This window comes from Gymnoscopelus microlampas, assembly GCF_963454915.1.
Source record: "Gymnoscopelus microlampas genome assembly, chromosome: 2".
Lineage (NCBI taxonomy): Eukaryota > Metazoa > Chordata > Actinopteri > Myctophiformes > Myctophidae > Gymnoscopelus > Gymnoscopelus microlampas.
The window spans coordinates 60,499,119-60,526,877 of record NC_139939.1 but is presented as its reverse complement, the minus strand read 5'-3'; the positions used below and the strand labels follow the sequence as shown (position 1 = coordinate 60,526,877).

The 27,759-nt window shown below is 41.0% G+C and overlaps 1 protein-coding gene across 2 annotated transcripts in view; it reads left to right on the top strand.

Annotated features, from left to right (window-relative positions):
* Nucleotides 1–3,723, top strand: part of LOC311057074 (H-2 class II histocompatibility antigen, E-S beta chain-like) — a 5,870-nt gene extending 2,147 nt beyond the window's left edge. The window contains exons 4-7 of one of the 2 annotated variants that reach the window (XM_084073988.1): nt 440–507; nt 838–951; nt 2,064–2,123; nt 3,595–3,723. In XM_084073988.1, the coding sequence (XP_083930114.1) occupies nt 440–507; nt 838–951; nt 2,064–2,104 (223 nt within the window). In that variant the 3' untranslated portion in view covers nt 2,105–2,123; nt 3,595–3,723. The remainder of the gene's footprint in view (nt 1–439; nt 508–837; nt 952–2,063; nt 2,124–3,594) is intronic. The other variant, XM_084073989.1, reaches the window with a different exon arrangement.
* The last annotated feature ends 24,036 nt before the right edge of the window (nt 3,724–27,759 follow it).

The following is a 27,759-nucleotide window of genomic DNA, read 5'->3' as shown; positions in this document are numbered from 1 at the left end:
TAACACACACCTATACATAGAAATACACACCCAGGTACACCCGCCTATACATAGAAATACATATTCACATAATATTAATATATTATTAATATAACGACAGCCTACAACTTATTCCGCAAAATATATTCACGTTTTTTTTTGTTTGTTTGTTGTTGCCACTCATCTCTCGCCCATTTTCTCACTTCTCTTCATTTCTGGGTCAGTGAGTCAGAGAGTTTTAAAAGGTTAGAGGTTATTTGAACTGTCAATTTACTATAGAGCTTTATCTTTATAAACAAAAACACATCCGTTTCATCACCTTTAACAGTGGAATAACAACACCTGATGGTATTCAAGGAGCTCCCTGTTGAAAACCTGCTTCTATTGAACTGTGTGTGTGTGTGTGTGTGTGTGTGTGTGTGTGTGTGTGTGTGTGTGTGTGTGTGTGTGTGTGTTACAGATCAGGAGAGAAGATCTCATGCATGGTGGAACATCCCAGCCTGATGGAGCCTAAACTGGTGGACTGGGGTGAGTCTCTCTGCTGTCATCTACTTTATTCTAGTTAAAGGGAACAGGGAAGCCAAATCATGTCAGATATAAAAAAAATATACACAATATGTGTGTGTGTGTGTGTGTGTGTGTGTGTGTGTGTGTGTGTGTGTGTGTGTGTGTGTGTGTGGTCAGTGGTTTGCCAGTGTTGATGTTGAGTCGTCATGGAAACCAGTGCTGCTGGGAAGTGAAACATGAACACGCTCATAGACGCGTCACAAAGTGTTGTTGTCAGCACAATAACTTATATAATATATCATATTAAATATCATCATATTAATAATTTTGTTGTGGTTATTACCTTGTCAGATTCTTCCATGCCAGAGGCAGAAAGAACCAAGATGTGGGTCGGAGCTTCTGGTCTGGTTCTGGGCGTGGTGTTGGGTCTGTGTGGATTCATCTACTACCACAGGAAGAAACAAGGTGATTCATATGATTCATTAACATATCATGTTTAATTAATGCATCTGCTATGAATCAACACTCACACGTCATGTGACACATGAGGAACTGATCAGTGATCACATGACTGACGACCACAGAAATGCAAAAACAGAACATTATCTACCTCTATGGTTCTCAACGTTTTCAGGCCCCAAAATAATCATATTTGAACTGGGGACCCCCCCAAATAATCATTATTGGGGGGTTCTCTCATCATCCTGTCCCTTAGGCCCTCCCTCATGCACATCAAAGCCCAGCAGGACCATGCAGAGCTTCTCTCTGACAGTCTTCCCTTTTTCCCTCAACAAGGAAACACCTTCCTTACCCAGGGCCGGTCCTGGGCAATCTGGCGCCTATAGGCCAGGGGGCTTCAACGTTTTCAGCCCAAGGACCCCCTAGCTGAGAGAGAGACGAAGCAGGGACCCCCATACATTGCATACAATTGTGTTGCAGATTAAACTTTTTCATAGATTTCATAGACAGCTTCACGGACTATCATCAGTGCTGTGTACATTTATATGTTTTGTTCATTTCAGACATTTAACCACTTAAACATTCAACACTTGGTACTTGATTTGCTTTTTTTCCCCTCTACACCAAACCTTTTAGCCAAAAATAGCAGATCTACAAGCTCACAACGCCTCGCGCTGCGAGGCGTTGTGAGCTTGTAGATCTGCTATTTTCGGCTAATGTTCATCAGAATAGAGATGCTAGGGTTCAAGTGGTTAATGTAAAAAAAATAAATCCTATCACAAAGGTTTGGCGGACCCCCTGGAGTAACTCTGAGGACCCCCTAGGGGTCCCCTGTTGAAGACCCCTGACCTAGGCAATATTTTTCCTGCCCCCCCCCCCATTTCATAATAAGAGCACCTCAGTCTCTTTAACAGAAAGTAATAGAGAGGACAGGAGCCTATCCTATGTCTGACAGCGCCGCGCCACCGTTTTCTGCCACAGCGCCACCCGCCCCCGACCACTGGTTGAAAACCACTGCACTAAACTGACTCTAGATCAGTTTATACTGGATTATAATTTAATCTGTGTGTGTGTGTGTGTGTGTGTGTGTGTGTGTGTGTGTGTGTGTGTTCTACCAGGTCGTGCTCTGGTGCCAACAGACCAGACTGACGGTCTTTAGACTCCGCCCACATGTCCAGGTTCACTTCCTCTTCCTGTTTCACACAAACACACATTAAACGACACACATTAAACTACACACATTTATAAAACATAATTTACAATGTAGAAAACTGATACCAACTATACAGTAGGTACACACATGTAGAAAACTGATACGACTAGTTGGTACACACATTCAACTGATAAAAATAGTGCATACGTAAAACTAGTATAGCCTACACCAGTGTTCATTTTGACAGCAAATTTGATCTAGTCTCAGTCTTAGCCTTATGAATACACCATTTAGTTTTAGTCCTATTTTGGTCTTCTGAAAATTGATTAGTCTTAGTGTAGTCTAGTCGACTAAATATCAAAACCTTAAGTCTTTTAGTCTTAGTCTTAGTCGACAAAAAAACACTGGCCTACACACGTTTATAACTTTGATATCATTTGTACAAACTAGGGTTGCCAACATCCAGAACTGGAGAAATGGGACACATGCATGCGCACAGCGCGCGTGCATGTGTCCCTCGTGCGCGCAATTTTTTTCGGGTTTCCCGCGGATAAAGTTACTTTTTTTGTTACTTTATTTCGGGTTTTGGGTTAGGGTTAGGGTTAGGGTTAGGGTTAGGGTTGGGAACAGGCTGACATGCCACACAAACAATGATGCTGTGCCCACCGGAGAAAATCTCACACACACACACACGCACGCGTGCAAGCACTGTGCCTGCCCTGTCAACTGAGCCTTCGCATACAGCACACAAACACGCAGCCAGACACACTGCATTGTGCGCAAACAGAAATATATTTTTTATTTTTCCCTTTACACCGGAGTCCGGGACAAACAAAGTCCCGTACGGGACACGCCCCTTTTGGCTCAAATACGGGGCGTCCCGGCTAATACGGGACTGTTGGCAACCCTAGTACAAACACACTATAAATCTGAACTATTACACATATTAATAAAAACAGTTACAACTACACTAGTAGTACACACTAAACCAAGTTCAGACTTTGGTGTTTAAAGATATTAATGAAATGTAGTAACTCCCAATTATCATGTTTTAAAAGGCAAAATGCATCTAAAAACTGACCAGAAATGAATTAAGATAAGTTAGTATTCAATCAGACTACTGACTTGATTGAGATTGGTATAAATTTGAAATGATAAAATACACCTTTTAATTAAAAACAGTGAATAAAACTCATTCTTATTGGTTAATTGGGTTTATAATTTAAAATCCAATTGGTTTAATTTTCAGACAGGCATAAAACTCATTCCTATTGGTTCACCATTGTGTTTACACAGTTAATAAAACTCATTCCTATTGGTTAATTGTGTTTACACAGTTAATAAAACTCATTCCTATTGGTTCAGTGTGTTTACACTGTTAATAAAACTCATTCCTATTGGTTAATTGTGTTTACACAGTTAATAAAACTCATTCCTATTGGTTCATTGTGTTTACACAGAACAGTGTGTGTCTCTAACTCGATGCTTGTGTTTTCAGAGAGTCAACGCTGCCCCCAGCTGGAGAGAAGAGGAAATGCATCTCTGTCCAACCAGCTTTTAAATGTAACAGTAACACAAAGATGACTTAATCATCCTTTTAAATGTAACAGAAACACAAAGATGACTTAATCATCCCTTTAAATGTAACAGTAACACAAAGATGACTTAGTCATCCCTTTAAATGTAACAGTAACACAAAGATGACTTAATCATCCGTTTAAATGTAACAGTAACACAAAGATGACTTAGTCATCCCTTTAAATGTAACAGTAACACAAAGATGACTTAGTCATCCCTTTAAATGTAACAGTAACACAAAGATGACTTAGTCATCCCTTTAAATGTAACAGTAACACAAAGATGACTTAATCATCCTTTTAAATGTAACAGTAACACAAAGATGACTTAATCATCCTTTTAAATGTAACAGTAACACAAAGATGACTTAATCATGCTTTTAAATGTAACAGTAACACAGTGGTGTTACTCAAGTACTGTACTTAAGTACAGTTTCGATATACAAATATTGTACTTTTACTCCACTACAATTATTTGAAAACTTTAATGACTAGTTACTTTGCGGATATTACATTATAAAACATACATCAACTACTTTAGCCCTATTTTATACCTAGGCTATTTGAAAATAGCAGATCTACAAGCTCACAACACGTCGCATCGCGACACGTTGTAGCTTGTAGATCGGCTATTTTCAAACGTTTTGGTACTTTTACTACTTAAGCACATTTTGATACCAATACTTTTGTACTTTAACTCAAGTACATTTTTCATTCCGGACATTTACTTGTGACAGAGTACTTCTACATTGCAGTATTGACACTTTGACTTAAGTAAAACATTTTGAGTACTTTTTCCACCACTGCAGTAACACAAAGATGACTTAATCATCCTTTTTCATAGATGCGACTTTTAATCTAAATGCTAACCGGCTAGCCAGGGCTAACAAGCATTTCTGTGTGTGATTTACATTTTGCGACCATTTATCTAACAACTTTTAATAGTTGTGTCGTCATCTGACAACAGAAACATAATAGAGTCAACGACAACACTCTACTGATTTATATGTTATATAGAACAAAACAATAATGATCACAGACACAGTGAGAGGTGACAGAAATATCTCTTCTTAACATCATTGGTGGTATTATATGATAAGTGATATTATTTTGTTAATAGGACCCATTGCTGTAGACTACAGTGTTTGTTCAGTAACAGGAGTCACCATGTCTCTCCAGCTCTTTAGTAAACACAAATAAATGCATTTCCAGGTCAGGATACCAATTTTGCCCAATCGAGAGAGAGAACCCATACAGGATACAGGATAAACAAGTGAAATTGGAAGTGATAAAACAAAGAAATGAGCAGAAACACAATTGGAACTGGAACACTCATTTATACAAATTGAAGCTGATAAATGAGGAGTCTCTCTTGATTGGCTGAAATCGGCAACCCACCTGAACGTGTATCCTTCTGTTCATTATCCTTCTGAGCTGGAGAGACGGGGAGACCCCTGTTACTGAACAAACACAATGTGTTCAAGGTGGGAAGGTGACACAGGCTCAAACTGGTTGAAAGCAGCAGAGCAGGTGACAGTTATGGAGGGAACAAAAGAGGGCATTATAATCTGAGCTCTAATAGAGACAATCTTGTCAACAAAGAAGTGCAGACATTTTTCACACACTTCTGGTGAAGCGTCCATGCTGCTGGTGGATTGTGGAGTTACAAGAATTGTAATTGTAATTGGAGTTAACTGTCTTAAACAGAACACAGGGTTTGTGGCAGTTATTTGAAATTATATCAGAAAATAAAACAATGAGTACTATCACAATATAGAGCTATTTAACACTGTTACTGAACAAACACTCTATATGATTACTATCACAATATAGAGCTTTAACCTTTAAAAGAAAGGTTTTAATCCAAATTATTACTTACCCTATCTTTAATGTGTTCATTAAATTGGAATTTGTAGAAATGCTTTTATCTTATAATTGACTTAAATCATTTATAATCATTATAATGTGTGATATGTGTGTGAATTACAATCATTGATATTAACCACTTCAACCCTAGAGTTTTGATTGAATTGATTGATTGAATACTTTATTCAGTTTGCCAAAAAAAAGCACAGTAAAGTACAGTTCAATACAAGGTCTGATAATGACTTTAAACCCGGGAAAGCCTATGGCTTGTTTCCATTGTGGTCATTTGTACTCAATTCATAGAGAGTCACTATTCTGGAGGCTAATATTCAGCAACAAAATTGCAGATCTGCTACTTTCGGGCAAATACATTTAATAGATTGAAAACAGGAGGGGTCCTGGTAGCCTAGAGAGCCCTTGGGAATCTGGTCAACTAAGTACAGGGTTTAAGTGGTTAAAGGACAACTTTAGTTTTTTACAACCAAGGTTTGTGTTTTAGATTGTAATTAAAGTAAATAAAATATGAGTGCTAAACATTTTTAATTTGCTACTTTCTATAGTTTCAGCAATTTTCACGATCTTTTTTACAGTGGGCGGGGGCATTCTGTCCGGTGGCTAAATATGTCTTTTTTTACACAATAACCCTGCGTTTTCTTTATTATTATGTACAGTAGCTCTTCTAGCCCCCAATAACTCACATCTGGCCATCAAAGACCACAGGACCTTTTTTATTGTGTAAAAAAGACATATTTAGCCACCGGACAGAATGCCCCCGTCCACTGTAAAACATATCGCAAAAATTGCTAAAACTATAGAAAGCAGTAAATGAAAAATATATAACACTCATCTTTTATTTACTTTAATTACAAGCTAAAATATAAACCTTGGTTGTAAAAAAAAAAGTTGTTCTTTAAGTAATCATTTATAATGTGTGATGTGTGTGTGTGAGTTTTAATCATTATGCAAATCATTTAGATTAATGAATCATTCATATGTAATCATTTACAATATTGTCGCTGTCGGGTGGAAACCTTGTATGTCCTCTTTTATTAATAATTAAACAACAATTAATTAGTCTAATGACTAAATTGGGGAGAAAGGGGTAAAAAGCAACAACAACAAAATAATGGTGAAAATAGCCAGTCTACAAGCTCGCTTATCGTGGCAAGTTGTGAGCTTGTAGATCTGCTATTTTCAGTACTTTTGTGCAACACTCTTGCATGATGAAGTAGGGCATTCATTTACGAAGATATGATAAAGATAACATACAAAGTTAATACGTAGATATGAGGTTTCTGCCCATGCAGCAGCAACGGTATGAAACATGTCAGATTTTGGTTTCTCTCTCAATAAAATTAAACCAATTGGAAACATTGTGTTACATTATTATCACTATTATTATTATTATTAGTTGTGAGGACAAACGTTTGTTTACTATGTCGATGGACCATGTGTAGAACAGAAGATTTGTTCCAAGTTTTACCTTTGGCATGATGTTAGGTATGGGTATAAGGTGTTGAACATCTGGAAATGTATTAGAACGTAATTTATGTTGAACAGAACAGTTGAACAAAAATGCTTATGCTCACTGTTTATGCCGAACATGCCTCTGCCTGTACCTTGAGATGGTACGCAGGTGGGGCCCCCACCCACACGGTGGCGGTGGGGGGATGGGGTGGGGAAATAGGTTACCTTATATTCGAACCGGGCAAAGCAAAGGTGAAAGGTGACTGATTCAAAACAGTAAACAAACATGTCTTCCTAGGCAACTTCAGGTGCATCAAAGAGAAAGAAAAGGAAAATCTTAGAAAGAAACGTTGAAAATCAAAGAGAAGCGATGGGCAGATTTCTACAAATGCACAAAAAAAAGGATGATTTAGTAGTGATTGCAGTCGAACAAGAAGAGACCGCCCGCGATCAAACTGAGCCCCAGCCGGGACCTAGCAACCCTGGCAACGAACCCGATGATCATGAACCCGAGGTCGAGTTGTTGTCCGACTCTGGAGAGGATGAAACTGAGAGGTTGGGGGGTGATTCAGGTCAAATTGAATTGGGTGATGATCAGCGGGTCCGTAATGTACCGGAGGAGGCCCAGATGTTTCCAGTACCTGATATAGAACTGGGTGAAGATGAATCTGAGATGGAGAACCAGGAGGAGGGAGTTGATTCCGGTGAAATTGAAATAACAAGTGACGCCGATGCCGACAAACTGGTATGTTATTCATCAGATCCTGCGGAATGGCCACCAATTAATGACCGGTTGCGGGACTATATATGTTTAAACGAGCAAAGCCAAAACATGACAGGCGACTTTTCAAAGTCGGTTAGAAAGTTTGGAACAACATCCAGGAGTCTGAAGAAAGAGCACTTTTACAGGCGAATGCAAAAATGACGAGATAAAACTCAGGGAATGGATGATATATTCGCCATCGACTGGGTGTGTCTATTGTTATTGCTGCAAGTTATTTGCCAAAAAAGAGACACAATTTACCACAGGTTACAGTGATTGGAAAAATGTCACAACTCGCTTAACAGAGCATGAAGGTTCACCAGAACACATCACTGCCGTCGTTGCACTGTCATCCCGTTGTAACGTTAATGCACGTATAGATTGCAGTCTAGCTAAGGGTCTGATGGCACAACAGGCATACTGGCGTAATATACTGAAACGTATAGCTGCCACTGTTAAGTGTCTAGCTTCACGGGGGCTGGCTTTCCGTGGTGAAAACCAGACGCTCTTTTTTCCACAAAATGGAAACTTTTTGGGAGGCTTAGAACTCATTACTGGCAGAGCCCATTCAGCCCACTCACCCATTACTTGCAGAGCATCTTGGAAGCTATGGAAACCCAGGTAGAGGATATACAAGCTACTTGTCATCTACAACATGTGATGAGATTATTCAATTGATGTCAGACAATGTTTTGAGTAATATCACAAGCGAAATTAAAAGTGCAAAATACTTTTCTGTCGTCGTTGACCCCAGATATCACTCACATCGACCAGTTGACTTTAATTATTCGCTACTTGGAACCAAAGAGCCTTAAACCAGTTGAGCGTTTTCTGAAGTTTATTCCATTACACGCTCATACAGCTGAGCATATGATGACTACATTCACGTCGGCCCTGGATGAACTTGGCATTGACCTGATGGACTGTCGTGGCCAGAGCTATGACAACGCCAGCAATATGGCTGGCAAATATACAGGACTACAGGCTAGAATTAAAGACAAAAACAACCTTGCATATTTTGTACCTTGTTCTGCACATTCGCTGAATTTAGCAGGGTCTTATGCAGCCGAAAGCTGCATTGAAGCCGTGTCATTTTTCGGATTTGTGCAGAGTCTCTACAATTTATTTTCTGTGGCTACAAAACAGGGGAGGGTTCTCATGACACACCTACGCAATTCTGAGACGAACAAGACACGCGAGCTCACGTTAACTCATTCACTGCCAGAACTTTTTCTTTTTGCGTTTGCCCACTGCCAGAGATTTTTCATTGAAAAGTAGCCTACTCAGGAGCCGAGATACAGAACTTTTAATTTTTAAGTTAACAAGGAAGTGGATGGGAGTTAGCCTGGTAAACCCTCCCTCCGGAAATCTCATTTTCATTTGATGTCAGGAAGGAGTCTGGCATGATCGCCCATTCTGCAATATTGGCTGCGGGCTGGAGTTGGGCGGGAGTAATACCGTTGACTGACAACCCCTTCAGCCAATGATCGTTTTTTCCCCTTCAGCCTATTACAGTGGATTTTTACGACCTCCGTCACTAATATGACGCAGCGGGACTTTTGAGACGGCCCAGCCCAAAATAGGTTGCCTTATGCGGATACATGCGTGTCACAGCCCGCCCCTCCCGGTTCTCTGAATTTATATTTTTAAATAGGCTCTGTCATGATTAATTGACCACATATATGAAGTTAAACAACTAAATTCTATCCAAACGATATCTTAATAGTAAATTCCGTGCCTCAAAAAAGAAGTTTGAGACCGTTTTAAAAACAAAAGTAAGAAGTGAAGGCACTCGCAGAACAACAATGGCTGCCGTTCGTCTTTTTTCGGCGTCACTCAGGCTGCACTCGGCTTCATTCGGGCTCACTCGAACTCGCCACCTGATTGGCCAACGTAAGCTGTCAATCACAGAACGATGAGCGACGACGCTGATAGGCGCGGTTAGGTCCTGATTTCGCTGGAAACTCCCCAATATTGCAGAATGGGCGTTCATGCCAGACTCCTTGCTGACATCAAATGAAAATGAGATTTCCGGAGGGAGGGTTTACCAGGCTAGATGGGAGTCTAAATCTTCGAAAAATCATATCTCCTTGGTCTTTGGGTCAAATTAAAAACAAAACAAAAAAAAAACATTTTTTTTTTAAAATTACGTTTTTTTACGTCAGTGGCAGTATTGGATAATTACGTTAATTACGTCAGTGGCAGTGAATGAGTTCAAAAACCTGTCTACCACCAGATGGTCAGCACGGGCTGATGCTACAAAAGCCCTCCGAGTGGGCTATAAGGACATACAGGACGCCCTGGAAACTATTCGCAGCGATGATGAATATAGTAAAAGTGTTCAATGTGAAGCTGGCCAGCTGAGTGCAATAATGGACAATTTGGAAACAGCTTTCCTGACTGTTGTGTGGGACACTGTACTGAAAGAAATCAACACAACAAGTAAAGCATTGCAACAAGTTGACCTAGACCTGTCCACGGTTACTCAGCTGTACAATGTACTGATTGATTTCATCCATGTGACCCGAGATGAGTTTTATTCTTCGATTTCTAATCCTAGGGCTCAAGGAATGTGACTGAATAGTCAAATTACCATCAGTTAATTATGTATTGCCTAATTCAACATGGCATACCAAAGTGCACAATCTTAATGGCTTTTGGCATATTTGATAAATATCACAACATAGAGCTATTTAACACTGTTACTGAAAAACACTCCCCCAAAATAATCATATTTGAACTGGGGACCCCCCAACCTGACAAGCACTTGGAATGTAGGAGTTGAGGCATTACATTTAGTTTGACTCGGTTCCACAGATAAACATTGTGAAAATAGCAGATCTACAAGCTCACATGCAATCCCTGTAACTCTGCAATCCCTTGTAGATCTGCTATCCCTTTAACTCAGTGAACAACCGACCAAATGAGAGGTACAAATTACATCAACATAGTGGTTCTCAAAGTGGGGTCCGGGGACCCCCGGGAGTGCTTGAGGGGGTTCCAGGGGGTCCCTAGCAAATGTATTGTTAGGAACTAAATGGACCCTTACGGGTCTGTAACTCTGAGAGTGTACAAATGGAACCGGTTCAATTTTATTTGACGGATCAATTGCTGTTCAAAAAAGATAATCGTTGTGAACGATTGAAGTGTTTTTGGCATCGAACCTGTGTTGATTTTTTTGACAGCAAATTTTGATTCAGTTTATAATCACAGTTTTTTGAATCAAATTCAATTTAGTTTTATCATATTTTAGTCATCTGAAATGTTTTACTGTTAGTCTAGTTTTAGTCGACTAAATATCATAAGATTATAGTCGACTAAATCTACAGTTGATTTAGTCGACTAAAATGTATTTTGGTGGTGTCTTGATGGCATCGTAATGGCTGATTTTACACTGGGTTGCGCTCTAAAAATAGCCGATCTACAAGCTGACAACGCGTCGCAGCGCGATGCGTTGTGAGCTTGTAGATCTACTATTTTCAGAGCGCAACACCTGGAAGTAAACGGCACCCAGTCCCCCCCCCTCCCAGTGACTTGTGGTGTTCCCCAAGGAAGTATACTAGGGCCCTTACTGTTCCTGATATATGTGAATGACATGTCGTCAGCCTGCGACTGCAACCTGTTCCTGTTCGCAGATGACTCGGCCCTGCTAGTCTCGGACAGGGACAGGCTGCAGGTTGAGAAAACTCTCAGCTCTGAACTCAACAAGATCTGCATCTGGCTCTCCGACAACAAGCTCTCATTACACCTGGGCAAAACGGAATGCATCCTCTTTGGGTCCACTCCTAACCTCAGAAAGGCAGAGAGCTTCACGATCAAAGCGGGTGATGATATCATCAAAAGAAAAAACGAAATTACCTACCTGGGCTCTATCTTGGAGGCTGACCTCTCTGGTGACAAAAATGCTGAAAAAACGATCAAAACGGTCCACAAAAAAACACGCTATTTGCGGAGTATTGATCGTAAAGTCAGTAAGAAGACTCTGAAGACTCTTGCAGTGGCCCTCATACAAGGTCATTACGATTATGCATGTACTTCGTGGTATCACAACACCTCCAAGGCCTTAAAAACAAGGCTCCAAACATCCCAAAACAAACTTGTAAGGCTACTTCTTGGCCTCAATTACAAAACCCATCTAACCCCTGATCATTTTGATAGGATTGGATGGCTTAGGGTTGCGGACAGAGTACAGCAACTTGCTATGGGCCTGGTCTTTAAGATATACCATAACATTGGGATCCCCCTGTATTTGTCAAAATACTTCCAAAATGTTAATGATGTCCATGATCACAATACCAGAGGAAGCTCCACAAACCTTGTCCAACCCTTTTTTGGCTCAACAAAGGGAAGTAACTCGTTCTCATGCTATTCATCAAAAATGTGGAACGCCCTACCAAAAGGAGTAAAGGAGTGTAAAACCCTACTCTCTTTCAAAACAGCCCTAAAGATACACCTTCAGGAGGCTGCAATTGGAAAATGGCCCCTGTCTAAGTCCTAACCTAACCTACCCCCCCCCCCCCCTCTCTCCTTCTCCTTTTGTACATATTTCTCACTCTTCATACCAGTAACCTGTAAACTGATTGTATGACATTCTATAGTAGTTGTGTATATCTGTCTGTCTCTTATATGTCATCATGATTTGTGTGCATGGGGAACTCATTTGAAACAAGCTCAGTGCTTTTATGAGTCTTCCAGTTTAGTAGACCTTGTATTGTGAATTTGTACTTCCATGTACTGTTGTTCTCATGTCTTACTAAATAAAGTACATCAATCAATCAATCAAGCGCAACCAAACATAAAATGACTTGTGTTTTAGTTCTACTGGATCTCTTCTCCACTAGTCTTAGTTCTACTGGATCTCTTCTCCTCTAGTCTTAGTTCTACTGGATCTCTTCTCCACTAGTCTTAGTTCTACTGGATCTCTTCTCCACTAGTCTTAGTTCTACTGGATCTCTTCTCCACTAGTCTTAGTTCTACTGGATCTCTTCTCCACTATTCCCTCCATAACATTTTAGTTTAGTTTTTATTTGTTGACGAAATTGTCAATATATTTAGTCTTAGTTTTAACACATTGACTGCCAATCGCGTAGATCTACGCGAACCGATTAAAAGCCGCCACGTGCCAATCGCGTAGATCTACGCAAACTGTTTACATATTGAAATCCCATGTTAATTCGAAAAAGTGCAATTTACGGAATTATTTTTGACCCCTTCCGGTTCCGGGGGCCGACCGGAAACGAAATAAAACTGGTTCCGTTTTTTTCGTTCGCATCCGTTTTCTGTCTAGGAATCAACTTTGGAGTCGATTATCTCGGCTGATGTTTTTCTCAGCGCATCGCACGGTCTAACATTCTCGGCCGTAACTTGAAGATGGCGGAACGTATCGGGTCGCAGTTTTCACTGCTCGCTTCCCACGGATCCCGTGTTTGTGTCGAACCAAATGAACGCGATTTTTTACCGGATTTAGCGGGGTCTATGGCGACATGAAGAAAACAAAAAAACAACAATAAAAGCTTGGCAGTGGTAAGTACATTATGAGATTAACCTCTGGCAGTCAAAGCGCGACGCATTGTGAGCTTGTAGATCTGCTTTTTTCAATTAGCCGAAATGTATACAGGGTTGAAGTGGTTTTGTATGTTTTGTAATAATAATCTAAATCTACAAAGTAACTAGTAACTAAAGTTTTCAAATAATTGTAGTAGAGTAAAAGTGCAATATTTGACTCGGAGATGTAGTGGAGTAGAGGTAAAAGTACTGAAAATTGGAAATACTCCAGTAAAGTAAAAATACCTCAAAATTGTACAGTAAGGGGCACGGTGGCGTTGTTGCCTCACAGCTAGAAGGTCCCGCCGGGGAGGCTGTGGGCGCTGGGGGCGTGTCTTCTCCTCCGCGTCATCAGCGCCCATACCCTAGGTGGGGTTGGTGAAAGGGCCTTTCTGTGTGGAGTTTGCATGTTCTCCCCGTTTCTCCTAGGGTAGGGGGTAGGCAGGGGCGCAGCACCAAATTCTGGGCCCTGGGGACAAAAATTCACTGTGCCCCCCCTATGATTATGAAAAAGAAAAAAAATAATATTTTGTTTTTAGGCCCCCTTTACCTGGGGCTTTAGTAACTCAGTCCCACTTACCCCCCCGCCCCCCCCCCCCCTGGCTGGCAGAGGGAGTGTAGCGCCCAGGATTACATAGACAATTGGCACTGGGTGAATAAAATGGGTTACAAAAATCGTGGGATACATTTTTTAAATTTTCTAATAATTGTACTGTACTTGAGTAAATGTACTTTACACCACTGATCATGAGAGTGAGAAAACAGCCAGTAAATAAATAAAACAATAAATGTCCCTTTCACATATTTGTTTATTTACCTCTCCACGGACAGAACGGACTCGTTTCCACCTAACAGCTCTTCCTCAACGCCGTTTTCTCACTCTCAAGACTTTGTAAACGAAACAATTCGAAGGGAGATTTGACAAATAACTTAAATATTTTAAGTAATTTTACACTTTCAAGATATTCTATAGCCGATCTACAAGCTCACAACGCTTCACAATGCGATGTGTTCGAAGATCTGCTATTTCTACTATTTTGGGAAAATGTTTGACAATGTGTGAACATTTTTCAACATGATTACACGATTATGTGACAATGTCGTACAACTAAAACTGTAATCCCCTGTGACTCATCGTGTCACAAACGGCAACTAAAGTGTTTCTTCCCCTGTGTGACTCCTCATGTGTATCTTCAGAGAAAACGTCCGGTTGAAGGTTTTTCCACAAACCGTACAAACAAAGGGTCTTTCCCCCGTGTGTATCCTCATGTGTCGTTTCAGGTCGTTCATCTGACCGATGCCTTTGCCACAGACTGGACAACTAAAGGGTTTTTCCCCGGTATGAGTCATCATGTGTTTCTTCAGATGGGAGTTGTGATTGAATCTCTGTTCACACACCGTACAGATAAAGGGTTTCTCCCCCGTATGAATCCTCATGTGTTCCGTCAGGGCGCTCCTTTGACCGCAGCCTTTGCCACACACCGTGCAAGTGAAGAGCGTCTCGCCGTGGGTACTCATGTGAGACTTCAGAATGGACCTACGATTAAAGCTTTTGCTACAAATAGTACAAGTAAATGGTTTTTCGCCCGTGTGCGTCCTCATGTGTTGTTTTAGATCGCTGTTCTTAACACAGCCCATGCCGCACACCGTGCACACAAAGGGCTTTTCGCACGCGTGGATCTGCGCGTGCGTCTTCAGGTAAGCCTTGCGATTGAAACTTTTGCCACAAACCGCGCACGTGAAGGGCCTTTCGCCCGTGTGAGTCATCATGTGTTGCTTCAGATCGCTCCGTTGAACGCAGCCCATGCCGCAGACCGAACAATTAAAGGGCTTCTCCCACGCGTGACGCTTCGCGTGGGTCCTCAGCGTGTCCTTTCTTTTAAACGTTTTGCCACACTCTGTACAACTGAAGCTTTTCTTCCCCGTGGGGCGAGCGCTACTCGTGGAGTCGATTTGTTGTTCCGATGATCCCGGGTCCTGCGGAAGCTCGTCGCCGAAAGACGGTCCCTGTCCCTCCTCGTGCTTCGTCTCGTGTGAGCCGAGTGTGTTTACGGTCTCCTCCCACTCATCGCTGTCTTCAGTGTCAGATTCAGAACAGTGTGAAGGGAGGAGCTGGTCATCGCTGGTTGGTTGTGATGTTCCACAGTCCTCTACATCAGCTTGTGTTTTCGTGCGTTCAGTTGAGGTGCTGGCTACAGGCTCTGTCTCTCTGGTTTCACCATCATCATCATCATCATCATCACCTTCAATTTTCACGGCGAGTAATGTCCAGGTCGACCCGGTCGCCTCCTCTGGTCTTTGAAGGAGCTCCTCTTTAATCTGTGGAGGTTGTGGTTCCTCCTGGACCGGACTGGAGAGCCCCTCCTGCTGTTCAGGGGAAACCCCCTCTTCACACTCAGGGAGGTGCAGGAGATCTAGCAGGAAAAAAAAAGAGTAAAATTACCGTTAAATAATTAAATGGTAAATGGTCTGTATTTTATATAAAGCGCTTTGGAGAAAATCGCTTTACAATGTATTTCACATTCCCCAATGGTGAATTTCCCTTTTTTGTAGAATCAGACATAATAAAAAGGGTAAGAAAATCGAAAATTCACTGGCACAGTACGCAATATTTTTTTTATTTAATTGCCACTGAATGAGTTAAAGGTAGGGTAAGTGATATTTTTTGGTTAAAACAAAAAGTATTTTATTTAAAGGTTAAAGCACTATATTCTGATAGTAATCATTGCTACAGTGTTTGTTCAGTAGCAGGAGTCTCCCCGTCTCTCCAGCTCTTTAATAAACAGAAAATAAATTTTTCGGTAGGTGTCAAAATCTCAGCCAATCAGGAGAAAGTACCCATTTTTAAGCTTCATTTTAATAGTGTTCCAGTTCCCATTTTGTCTGCTCATTTCTTAGTGTCATCACTTCCAATTTCACTTGTTTAATCTATATCCTGATTGAGTTCTCTATCCTGATTGGATAAAATTGGAAATGAAACTGAAACTGAAATGAAAATGCATTTTCTGTTTTATAAAGATCTGGAGAGACAAGAAGACTCCTTTTACTGAACAAACACTCTATAGCAATGAGTACTATCACAATATAGAGCTATTTAACACTTATTTTAACCAAAGAAAATCACGTACCCTACCTTTAAGAGGGCTGGTCATTTACAGAACATGCCAGGTGTTAAATTGCACTTTAAATCTTTCAACGTCAAGATGCCCTTCCATTCCCTAAAGGCTACTGCTGCTGGTTAATACATGCAGACACATTAAATGATTGAAATATCACACACAATACTAGGGTATTTCTTTAGTTCTTACCTGAGGGAGCGGCGCTCCACACCTTACTAACTAGTAACGTCAACATTGACCCATCAGCCTCCTCTGGTCTTTCAAGAAGCTCCTCTTGTTCCTCTTTGATCTGTGGAGGTTCTGGTTCCTCCTGGACCAGACTGGAGCTCCTCTCCTGCTGTTCAGGAGAACCCTCCTCTTTACACACAGGGAGGAGTGGGAGGTCTAGAAGGAGGAGAGAGGAGGTCACATCAGCACAGAGCAACTCCATGTGTTTTCTCTTCAAGAGACAGATCAGCCTTTATCGTCCTAGAGGGATATTTTGAATATTTCAATATCCCGCCCCCCAATCATTGTGATTGGTTTAGATCAGTGTTTATCAACCTTTTTGGTGCCAAGGCACACCTGGCTTAGCCAAAATATCCCAGGGCACACCTAGATATACGGTGCATATATATATATATATATATATATATATATATATATATATATATATACACACACACATATATATATAAAAATATTTACTCTCATGTACACAAGATGTAATAAAGAAACCTTGAACATTACAAAATGTCTTTTGCCTACAAATATATAAACTTGGTCAGTGCAATGAATGGAGAAGATGAAAAAAAAGGAAAGAGACAGTGCCTCAGTTTCACCGATTTATTTTTGGAATACAACTTGTTTTGCTTTGATGTCAATAAAGAAACATTGAACTAAAAAACAGCACACACATGTTCAATTTGGCCTACAAATATATAAACTTGTCATTGCAATGAACAGAGGAGTTGGATTCACCTTGCCAGAAAAATACTTAAACTCAAAAAGATTTTAAAAAATATATATAGGAAAAATTGGCCACAATAGTCTTAGTGTGAAACTGTTTTAGAAAGGAAAAAAAAAACACTTTTTAAGCCAGCTTTCAAACTCACAAAATAGTCTTTGTCCTTTGTGGCGATTTCTCCATGGTGGGTCTCAAGGTGACGTTTCATCTTACTGGGAACCATAGCACTGTTTGCGAGCTTGTCTCCGCACACGATGCACAGTGGAATAGGATTAGATGGGTCCCCCGTAGAAGTGAAGATAAACTTCATGTAGTCATCACGGTACAGTCTGGCTGTAGTCGTCTTGCTGGTCGCCGTTGTCGTTCCCGGCGGCACGGCGAGGACGCTGGCGGCGGCGGTGCTGTTGTGTGTGCTGCTGTTGGCAGGTCGCGGTGGCCCGGACACACCGGCAGCGCTGCTTGCAGGAGGATCTGGCAGCGGCAATGTCTTGCTGATGACGGCGAAATTTGGGAGGCATGCGTTAATCCGACAGACCTTTTCTCCGACTATGTGGCATCCGCGTGCGGTTAGGGTTAGGGTGCGGGTTTGGTTCGGGTTTAGTATTGAAACGTCGGAGCGCTGCGCTGTCGGAGGAATGCGCTGTCGGACTAACTTACTGCACCCGCGAAATTTAGCGTCTTCTGGCCCTGGGTGCATCTCTTCTTTGCTGGTGGAGCTCTCATCATCTTGTAGTAATAATACTGAGTGCCAAAGCATGTACCCTGTGCCCCTTTTATACAGTAATATTAACAACATATTTGCATTCCTATGGGTGATGGTCGCTACCACCCATAGGAATGCAAATATTCAGTGTAGCGGCTACACTGAATGGACTCGGGCGTGGTTGTGTGTGAAACGGATGATGGCCGTATCGATTGACGGACAATTGTTCTCGAGGGGCTGGTTTCACACTTTCTTCAAAGCCCGCGGTACACCTCGCCAGTACCCGCGGTACAAAAGTGTGACTTCTACCAGGGTTGATAAACACTGGTTTAGATGTGCAGAGGGAGTGTCAGTGCAGGCAGCCATGGCCATATATGTCTATGGCCATGCTGGTCTTAGACCTACGGATGCTTCAAAGGGTAACGCGTTAACGCGTTACATATACGCAATATGCACATATATAATATACACACACACACACACACACACACACACACACACACACACACACACACACACACACACACACACACACACACACACACACACACCTATTTATTGCAGATATGTTATTGTATATTTTTTTAATAATAAATGATTAATTATCCTTTATCTGTAATAAAAAGGGTTTTTATGTTTATGTAAGGAATCTCACCAGGAATCCCAGCCAGGTAAGGCCTTACACTCGGCCCGTGGGCCTGGGCCCAGTCGACAAAATGAACACGGACATGGACAATAATATTTGCACAGGTGTGGGTGGGTGGGCAGCCTGACAGATGAGCCTTTGAGCAACACTGATGCTGCTCTGCAAAGGAGTGCAGTTTCTTTAAGGGAAAAATGTATTATTATGGATTTAAATAAGTAACCACAGTGATGCTCTGGTAAATACATGAACATTGTATTTGTACACATTATGGACAAACCTGCACCTTGACATGAACACAGAGAATACACACATTTATCCATAAACCAAGTGTAGCGATATGTAATGGAAAAGTAATTAAACGCCTCTTTCTATTTTCTCTTCTTAAAATTGCTAAATACAACGTTTTTTTTTTTCAAGTTGTAAGTTATAAAAAATGTCTCTTATCCATTGAGTATGGGAAGGCGGAATTGACGATTTCCATCTCATAAGTATTAGGCGTCTTGCCAGCAGTGTTACAAAGGCTATCAAGTCTGCTTGACATCTAGACAGAGGCAGTTGGGAGATACCAAGCGCGGTAATGGAGTTAGGCTCAATGAGTGTCTCAGTTAATTCTGTAAGGGTATTACAAATCTCAGACCAGTATGTGCTCAAAGAACTGCATGACCAAAACATATGTACAGTACATGTGTTACACATGTCTGATGGCATTTTTCACAGGTGGGATCAATGTTGTCGAGTATTCTTGAGAGCCTAGCTTTCATCCAGTGGGCCCGATGGACAACTTTACACTAGAGTAGGTCATGTCTGGCGCACACCGATGAGGCGCCAGACTCAAAATGTTTTGCCAAAGATTGTCAGGGATCTCCTCCCCCAAATCCTCCTCCCAAAGAACCTTTACACGATTGACAGATGTAGAAGACAAAGATTGTATTAAGATTGTATTATATTTGAATATATATATATATATATATATATATTTAAAGCAAACATTTTTAACTCAAATCTTTGCTTCTGGGGGATTCTACAAAATGTCTTCTATTTCTTTCGTATGTTGCTATAATACCAGTGGTTCTTAATCGGATCTACAAGCTCTACAAGCTCATATCTAGCTCATCTAGCTCATAGCAGATCTACAAGCTCATAGCGCGGCACTCGGTGCCGCGCTATGAGCTTGTAGATCTGCTATTTTTGAACAGCCAAAGTATAAGTTAATGGTTAAAAAATGGTTACAGAGATGCGTTCTCGGTCTTAATGGGTTAAATACATTGACTGTAAAACAACAACCACTGTTTCTATATAAAATGATGACAGACAGAGAAATTAATGGTGTAGATTTTATTATGTTGACATCATGGGATAGCTTGAGCTTGTAGAAGCAGACACGGTACATTGATCAATCACCTGGAATGCTGATGAAAAGTCGTCTGAACATGTCATCAAATGAAAGCAAAGCATAACAACGGCGTGTATGTATGTGTGTTTTACTTTTTACTCTGCTGTGTTTAACTCTTTAAAAGGACAACTTTGTTTTTTACAACCAAGGTTTATGTTTTAGCTTTTAATTAAAGTAAATAAATAAAAGGTGAGTGTTAAATCTTCTTCATTTATTGCTTTCTATAGTTTTAGCAATTTTTGGGATCTTTTTTTTTACAGTTGGCGGGGCATTCGGGCAGGTGGTTAAATCTGTATTTTTTTACACAATAACCCGGCGACTTCATCTTATTATTTACAGTAGCTCTTCTGGCCCCCAATATCTCACATCTGGCCATCAAAGACCACAGGACCTTTTTTTATTGTGTAAAAAAATACATATTTTTTGGTACATCTGGTACATCTGAATTTGGTACATCTGCTTTTAGCTTCTGTGGTCCTATTGTACCACATGGAATGACCTGCAGACTACATTGAAGTTAACCACTCAGTCGTTTTAGAACTCTGGTGACCAAACAGGTCACCACAATGTGTAATTGTTTTTAGAACCCTGAAAAATGCTGTCTTGATTTCTTTTTGTAACTTTTTATATGTACTGTATGCCTTTTACTTTTCCAATTCCCAGATGTAATGTATTTTTAAACTGTGATGTTGTTGAATGTGCACTGTATTGTATTACTCGACGACACTGCAAATGAGTTTAATTACTCAGTGTAATTTCGAGAATAAATAAATTGAATGAATGAATGAATGAATATTTGGCCACCTGCCCAAATGCCCTCGCCCACTGTAAAAAAGATTGCGAAAATTGCTAAAACTAAAGAAAGCAGTAAAAAAAAATGTTTTAACACATTCCCTGCCATAAACGGAGATCTTCGTGATTTCAAATCAAACCGTTGACCGCCATTGTGTTTAATTACACAAGAGGGCGCTCTAACACAACTTAGAAACGATCAAGAAATCAAAACCAAAAGCAAGTGAGGCATGATGAAGATGAAACATTTTTAACTAATTATTTTACATGTGTCAAGGAGCTCTAAAATTATTTTCTGATAATGTGTTGTTAAAAAAAATAAAAAATAACAACAAAAATACAAGAATTGTATATGTTTCTACAGGTAAACACCACCAACCACACTACTGTAGTTAAAATGTTACTAACTTTCCGTGGTTTTGTCGGTATTGCTATTGTTAAATGAGTTTGGGTTTGTTTCCAGTGGGATGCGAACGCACAGATGTAAATCCCGCCCACCACATTTGATTGGGTAAAGCGCAGCCTGCTTCCTGATCTGAAGGCACGCCCACTTGTCGGCCAACGCACACACGTTCTGAACGGGGCTCTCGACAGATTCAGTAGCGCAGTTCTGAATCTGTTCTTGAGAGATTACTTGCACGCTAACTTGGTGGCAGTCAGGAGCAATGCTCAAGCAGTGAATTTCATCTTCAGGCAGACAGTGACGGCCCGCAACTGACAGGAGAAATAGAGAACGGAACAATAAAAAGAAAAACACGCACTTAATGGGTACCTGTCCAACCGGGGCGAGTAAAAGACAGGGTTTTACTTGCCCGCAACCTTTTTTTTGCGTGCCCCGGGCAATCGGGCAACCGCTGAAGTCGAGCCTTGCCCCGTGTGAGTCTTCATGTGCGTCTTTAGGTTGCCGTTTCGACTGAAGCATAGCTGACAAACCGTACAAGTGAAAGGTTTTTCCCCTGTATGAGTCTTCATGTGCTTCTTAGCATTTGTACTATCATTAAAGCTTTTGTCGCACAGAGAACAAGGAAAGGGTCTTTCCCCCGTATGAATCCTCATGTGTGTCTTCAGGTCATAATTTCGACTAAACCTTTGATCACAAACTCTACAATTGAAGGGCTTTTCCCCGGTATGCGTCCTTACGTGCGTCTTCAGATGATCATTTCGACTGAATCTTTGCTTACAGACCGCACAAATAAAACGTTTTTCCCCCGTGTGAGTCCTCATGTGCGTCTTCAGATTAACATGTTGATTGAAGGTTTTATCACAAATCGTGCAACTATAGGGTTTTTCCCCCGTGTGAGTCCTCACGTGTCGTTTCAGATCGCCAAACTGACCGAAGCTTTTGCCACACACGGTACAAATAAAGCCTCTCTTCCCCGTGTGACTCCTCGTGGGCGGAGTTTCTTTCGACGTTTCCAGGTCGCCCGCGTTCTCCTCCTCACACTCACCAATGTCTTCCGCCTGGACTTCCACTTCGGTGGGAGAGAGGAACTGGCCATCGCCGGCGGTCAGCGGTGATGTTCCGCAGTCCGCCGCATCGGCTTCCGTTTCCGTCGCGTGTTCGGTCGAGGTTCCAACGTCTACGACTTGGACTTGGACGCCGGTGGCAGATTCAGAGCAGTGTGAAGAGAGGAGCTGGCCATCGATGGTCGGCTGTGACGTTCCACAATCCTCTACATCGGCCGAGGCGATGGCCAGAGGCTCTGCCTCGCCCATTTCTCCACCACTTTCAATGTTCACCAATAGTATCGTCAGCGTTGTCATTTCGGCCTCCTCCTCCGGTATGTCAAGGAGCTCCACTTGTTCCTCGTTCATCTGTGGAGGTTGTGGTTCCTCCTGGACCCAGACTGGGGCTCCTTCTTCTCCTCCTGCTGTTGTTGTTCAGGAGAAACCTCCTCCGTACACAGGGAGGTGCAGGAGATCTAGGCAAAGAGATAAGATAAGAGTTCATTACTAAATGTGTTGGTTCCCCCTTCTTGTAGTTAAAGGCAGGTCAGATCATTTTAAATACTGGATATCCAAATAAATGTGTGGGGTGGGGACAGCACTTAAGTTATAATTTGCTTTTGGCTTTTTCATACATTATAAATATGTTTTATTAACCCATTGAGACCTGAAGCCGATTCTACATGTCTCCTAAATCTCAGCAGTATTCTGAAAAACGTATGTTTCTATATCAGTGGTGCTCAATCTTTTACACGTCAAGGACCCCCAAAATGATATGTATTTGGCTGCGGACCCGCATCAAAATATTTTGTTCCAGGGACCCCCCAGAAGCAAAGATTTGAGTTAAAATGTTCGCTTTAAATATATATATATTTCAAAGATTTGCACACATTTTCACGATTTTTCAAAAATAGCAGATCTACAAGCTCATAGCGCGGCACTCGGAGCCGCGCTATGAGCTTGTAGATCTGCTATTTTTGAATAGCCCAAAGTGTAAAATAATGCTTTTTAGCTCAAATCTAAAAATGACAAAGTTCCAGGTCTTAATGGGTTAAATGCTGGATATCCAAATAAATATGTTTTATTAAAGGTAGGGCAAGTGATTTTCTTTGGTTATAATAAGGGTTAAATAGTTCTATAATCTGAAAGTACTCGTTGCAACAGAGTGTTTGTTCAGTAACAGGAGTCTTCATGTCCCTCCAGCTCTTTATAAAACAGAAGAATGCATTCTCAGGTCGGGATACCGATTTTATCCAATCAGGAGAGAGAACTCCAACAGGATACAGATTAAACGAGTGCAATTGGAAGTGATGACACAAATAAATGAGCAGACAAAATTGCAACTGGAACGCTACAGAAGCTGATAAACGGGTACTACATTTTGCCACCTACCCAAACATTTATTTTCTTATATTAAGACCTGGAGAGACTGGGAGACCCCTGTTACTGAACAAACACTCTATAACAGCAATGACTACAATCAGAATATAGTGCTTTAACCTTTTAACAAAAAAAAACATTTTGTTTTAACCAAAAAATATCACTTACCCTATACCTTTAAAAGTCTGAATAGTCTGGAGTTGAGATGTAATCCAGTACCTGTGCTGTAGACCTGTTCGCAATTTGGTGTTGGGGGAATTTCTCACTTGAATTGAGTCAGTGGGTCCCTAGACATGAATAATCACAGAGGTGCTTGTCCGCCATAGTGCCACGAATGGCGCAATGGCCAAATCAAATATGGCCGCCATCGGCTATGATGAAAATCCAACTTTTTTGTTTTTGAGTGTATAAACATGTAATACCTCCATTCTGACTAATTGGGGTGTGTGGAATTCATTTCTGATATTGTCATGACCGTTTTGGGTGATTTTGACCTAGAAAGGTCATGGTCAAGGTCATTTTGCTATTCCGAAGACCTTGGCCATAACCTGGCCATTGTTCGGAGTAAAAACAGGTGCAATAAGTCTAATCTAACTAATTCTGACATTTAGAATTCATTTCTGATATTGTTTTGACCATTAAGGATCATCTTGTCATTGAAATATCAATATTAATGTCATTATTCAATATCCCGATTACGATTTATTTCTTTACTGTCACTTTTTGTTCATAATCATTGGTTTTATTTATAACAAAAGACATGCACATGAGAAATATAACTATAAATATAAACACCCCCTTTAGTGTTTAGTGTTTAGTGTTGAAATTAGCAAATAAGACTATGTAGGAATAAAAGTGATATACAAATAAAATCATAACACAAAATAATTTCTCTCAAAGTGCACCATATGTGTGCTGAGTGATTTTGATCATGTTAGTATCATGGTCAGTATCATGTCAGTTTCATGGTCAGTATCATGTCAGTGTCGTGTTAGTCATGGTATGGCACGGCATGTGGCATGGCAATGCAAGGCATGGGGCATGGCAATGCATGGCATGTGGCATGGCATGTGGTATGGTGTGGGATTGCATGGCATGTGGTATGGTGTGGCATGGCATGGCATGTGGCATGGCATGTGAAATAACATGGCAAGTGGCATGGCATGCCCTGGCATGTGTCATGTTAGTATCATGTCAGTATCATGTTTGTATAATGTGAGTATCATGGTCAGTATCATGTTAGTATCAGTATTAGTGGTCAGTACTCAGTATCATGTTAGTATCATGTTAGTGTCATGTTAGTATTTGGCATGGCATGTGCCAGGGCATGTGCCAGGGCATGTGGCCATGTAGTCATGGTATGGCATGGCACAGCATGTGGCATGGCAATGCAAGGCATGTGGCATGGCAATGCATGGCATGTGGTATGGCATGGCACGGCATGTGGCATGGCAATGCAAGGCATGTGGCATGGCAATGCATGGCATGTGGCATGGCATGTGGTGTGCCATGGCATTGCATGGCATGTGGTATGGTGTGGCATTGCACAGCATGTGGCATGGCATGCCTCATGCCATTTCATGGCATGCCTCATGCCATTTCATGCCATGCCCTGCCACATGCCATGCCATATCACATGCCCTGCCATGCCCTGCCACACGCCATGCAATGCCCCTTGCTATGCCATGCTACTGACATGATACTATTCAGTCATGGCTATTGCCTCAGTAACATGCAGCTTCTAACACCTCTCAGAATAATAACATCTCAGCTTTATATAGCACTTTTACTACTCAAAGTCACTTCATGACTTTGAATATGTAGAGAAACTAATTTACAAAAGATGTGTACTAATAATTCTAAATGGTTACTTGGAACAGTTAACTGTGGTGGACATTTACAAGTTGATTTTGGGCAGGTACGATAGCTTTACTCCTTATACTATTTTTAGTTGCCATGTGTCTGATCATAGACATAATGCTTTACATGTGAATGCTCCCCCCTTATATTGGTTCTATGTTGGATCAGATCCCTAGTCCCTACCAGACCCTCTCAAGTGACTTCCTGACGCTCACGGTTATTATGCCTTATGCTCAGACTGTCAGTGCTTCATCTGCTTGGAATGAGCTCCAGAAGTCCTTAAAAATCAGTTCACCTCCTTTTTTGGAAAGCCACATGACATGCAATGCCATTCCCCTTGCCATGCCATGATACTGACATGGCAAGGCCATGATACTGACACGATACTGACCATGACACTACTGACATGATACTGACCATGATACTGACCATGAAACTAACTAACTAACACAATCACTCAGAATCACTCAGCACACATATGGTGCACTTTGAGGTTGTTATGGTTGTTATGGTTTTATATAGTAACTTTATTAGAAGGATAACCCCTTGAGATGTGTCATCTCATTTTAGAGAGGGTCCTTATGACAAAAATAAAGAGAATACAATGGACAAAACAATACAACAGATACATCCATGCATACTGTACATAAACATGACAAAACAAACTTGACAAAACAAAACAAAAACAAGACATAAGCTCTCTTGAAACTGGCCGCTCTCACCCCGCCTGAATACCCACAAAATAACAGACTTCATGCATTAATGATGTAAACATGTAAAGCTAAAAGAGCAAAAACAGGAGTAGCAGCTACAGACATTGCATACATGCACATGCGGTAACATGCAATGACCTGCCCATGCAGATACACATAATACAAACATGCACATGCAGTATATAACTCATAATTCACAGGACAGATTGTAAGAGACAGAAAACAATCAGAAGCCATTTAGAAGCAAGAGCAGGTTATTTGCAGATGAGTGAAAATGGATGCTTTAAAAATATTAAAGGAGTTAATAGATCTAAGGGAACTGGGGAGATCGTTCCAATCGGATGGGGCTTTATATTTAAAAGCACGTTGAACAAATTCTTTACTGATTTTACTGATTTTACTTTTACTCACTTTTATTCCTACATAGTCTTATTTGCTAATTCCAAGACCCAATTAAGAATTAAAGGGGGATGTTTATAATTGTTATATTTCTCATGTACATGTCTTTTGTTATAAATAAAACCAATGATTATGAAAAATACAACAGAAAATCGTAATTGGGTGATTAAATTATGACATTGATATTGATATTTCAATGACAAGATGATCCTTAATGGTCAAAATAATATCAGAAATGAATTCTAAATGTCAGAATTAGTTGGATTAGACTTATTGCACCTGTTTTTACTCCGAACAATGGCCAGGTTATGGCTAAGGTCTTTGGAATAGCTAAATTACCTTGACCATGCCCTTTCAAGGTCAAAATCACCCAAAATGGTCATAACAATATCAGAAATGAATTCCACACACCCCAATTAGTCAGAATGGAGGTATTACATGTGTTTATACACTCAAAAACAAAAAAGTTGGATTTTCATCATAGCCGATGGCGGCCATATTTGATTTGGCCATTGCGCCATTCGTGGCACTATGGCGGACAAGCACCTCCGTGATTATTCATGTCTAGGGACCCACTGACTCAATTCAAGTGAGAAATTCCCCCAACACCAAATTGCGAACAGGTGTACAGGCCAGGTACTGGATTAATGGAAGGAGGTCATCTGCACACTGCCACCACCAGCATCTGAAGGGCTCTACGCGCTCCAGCTGTAGTCATCCACTAGTGTCGCGTAGCCAGACAACTATTCCACAATCTCCGAATGCTATATAGCAGGGGTCTTCAACAGGGGGTCCGGGACCCTTAGAGCTACTATAGGGGGTCCACCAAATCTTCGAGTGATAGGATTTCGTTTTTTTTTTACATTAACCACTTGAACCCTAGAATTCCTTTTCTGAGGGGAACATTAGCCGAAAATAGCAGATCTACAAGCTCTCAACGCCATCGGCTATTTTTGGCAAAGAGGCTATGGTGTAGTAGAGGGAAAAAAGAGCAGACTAAGTAAAAAAAAACTTCTCTCTCTCTCAGCTAGGGGGTCCTTGGCCTGA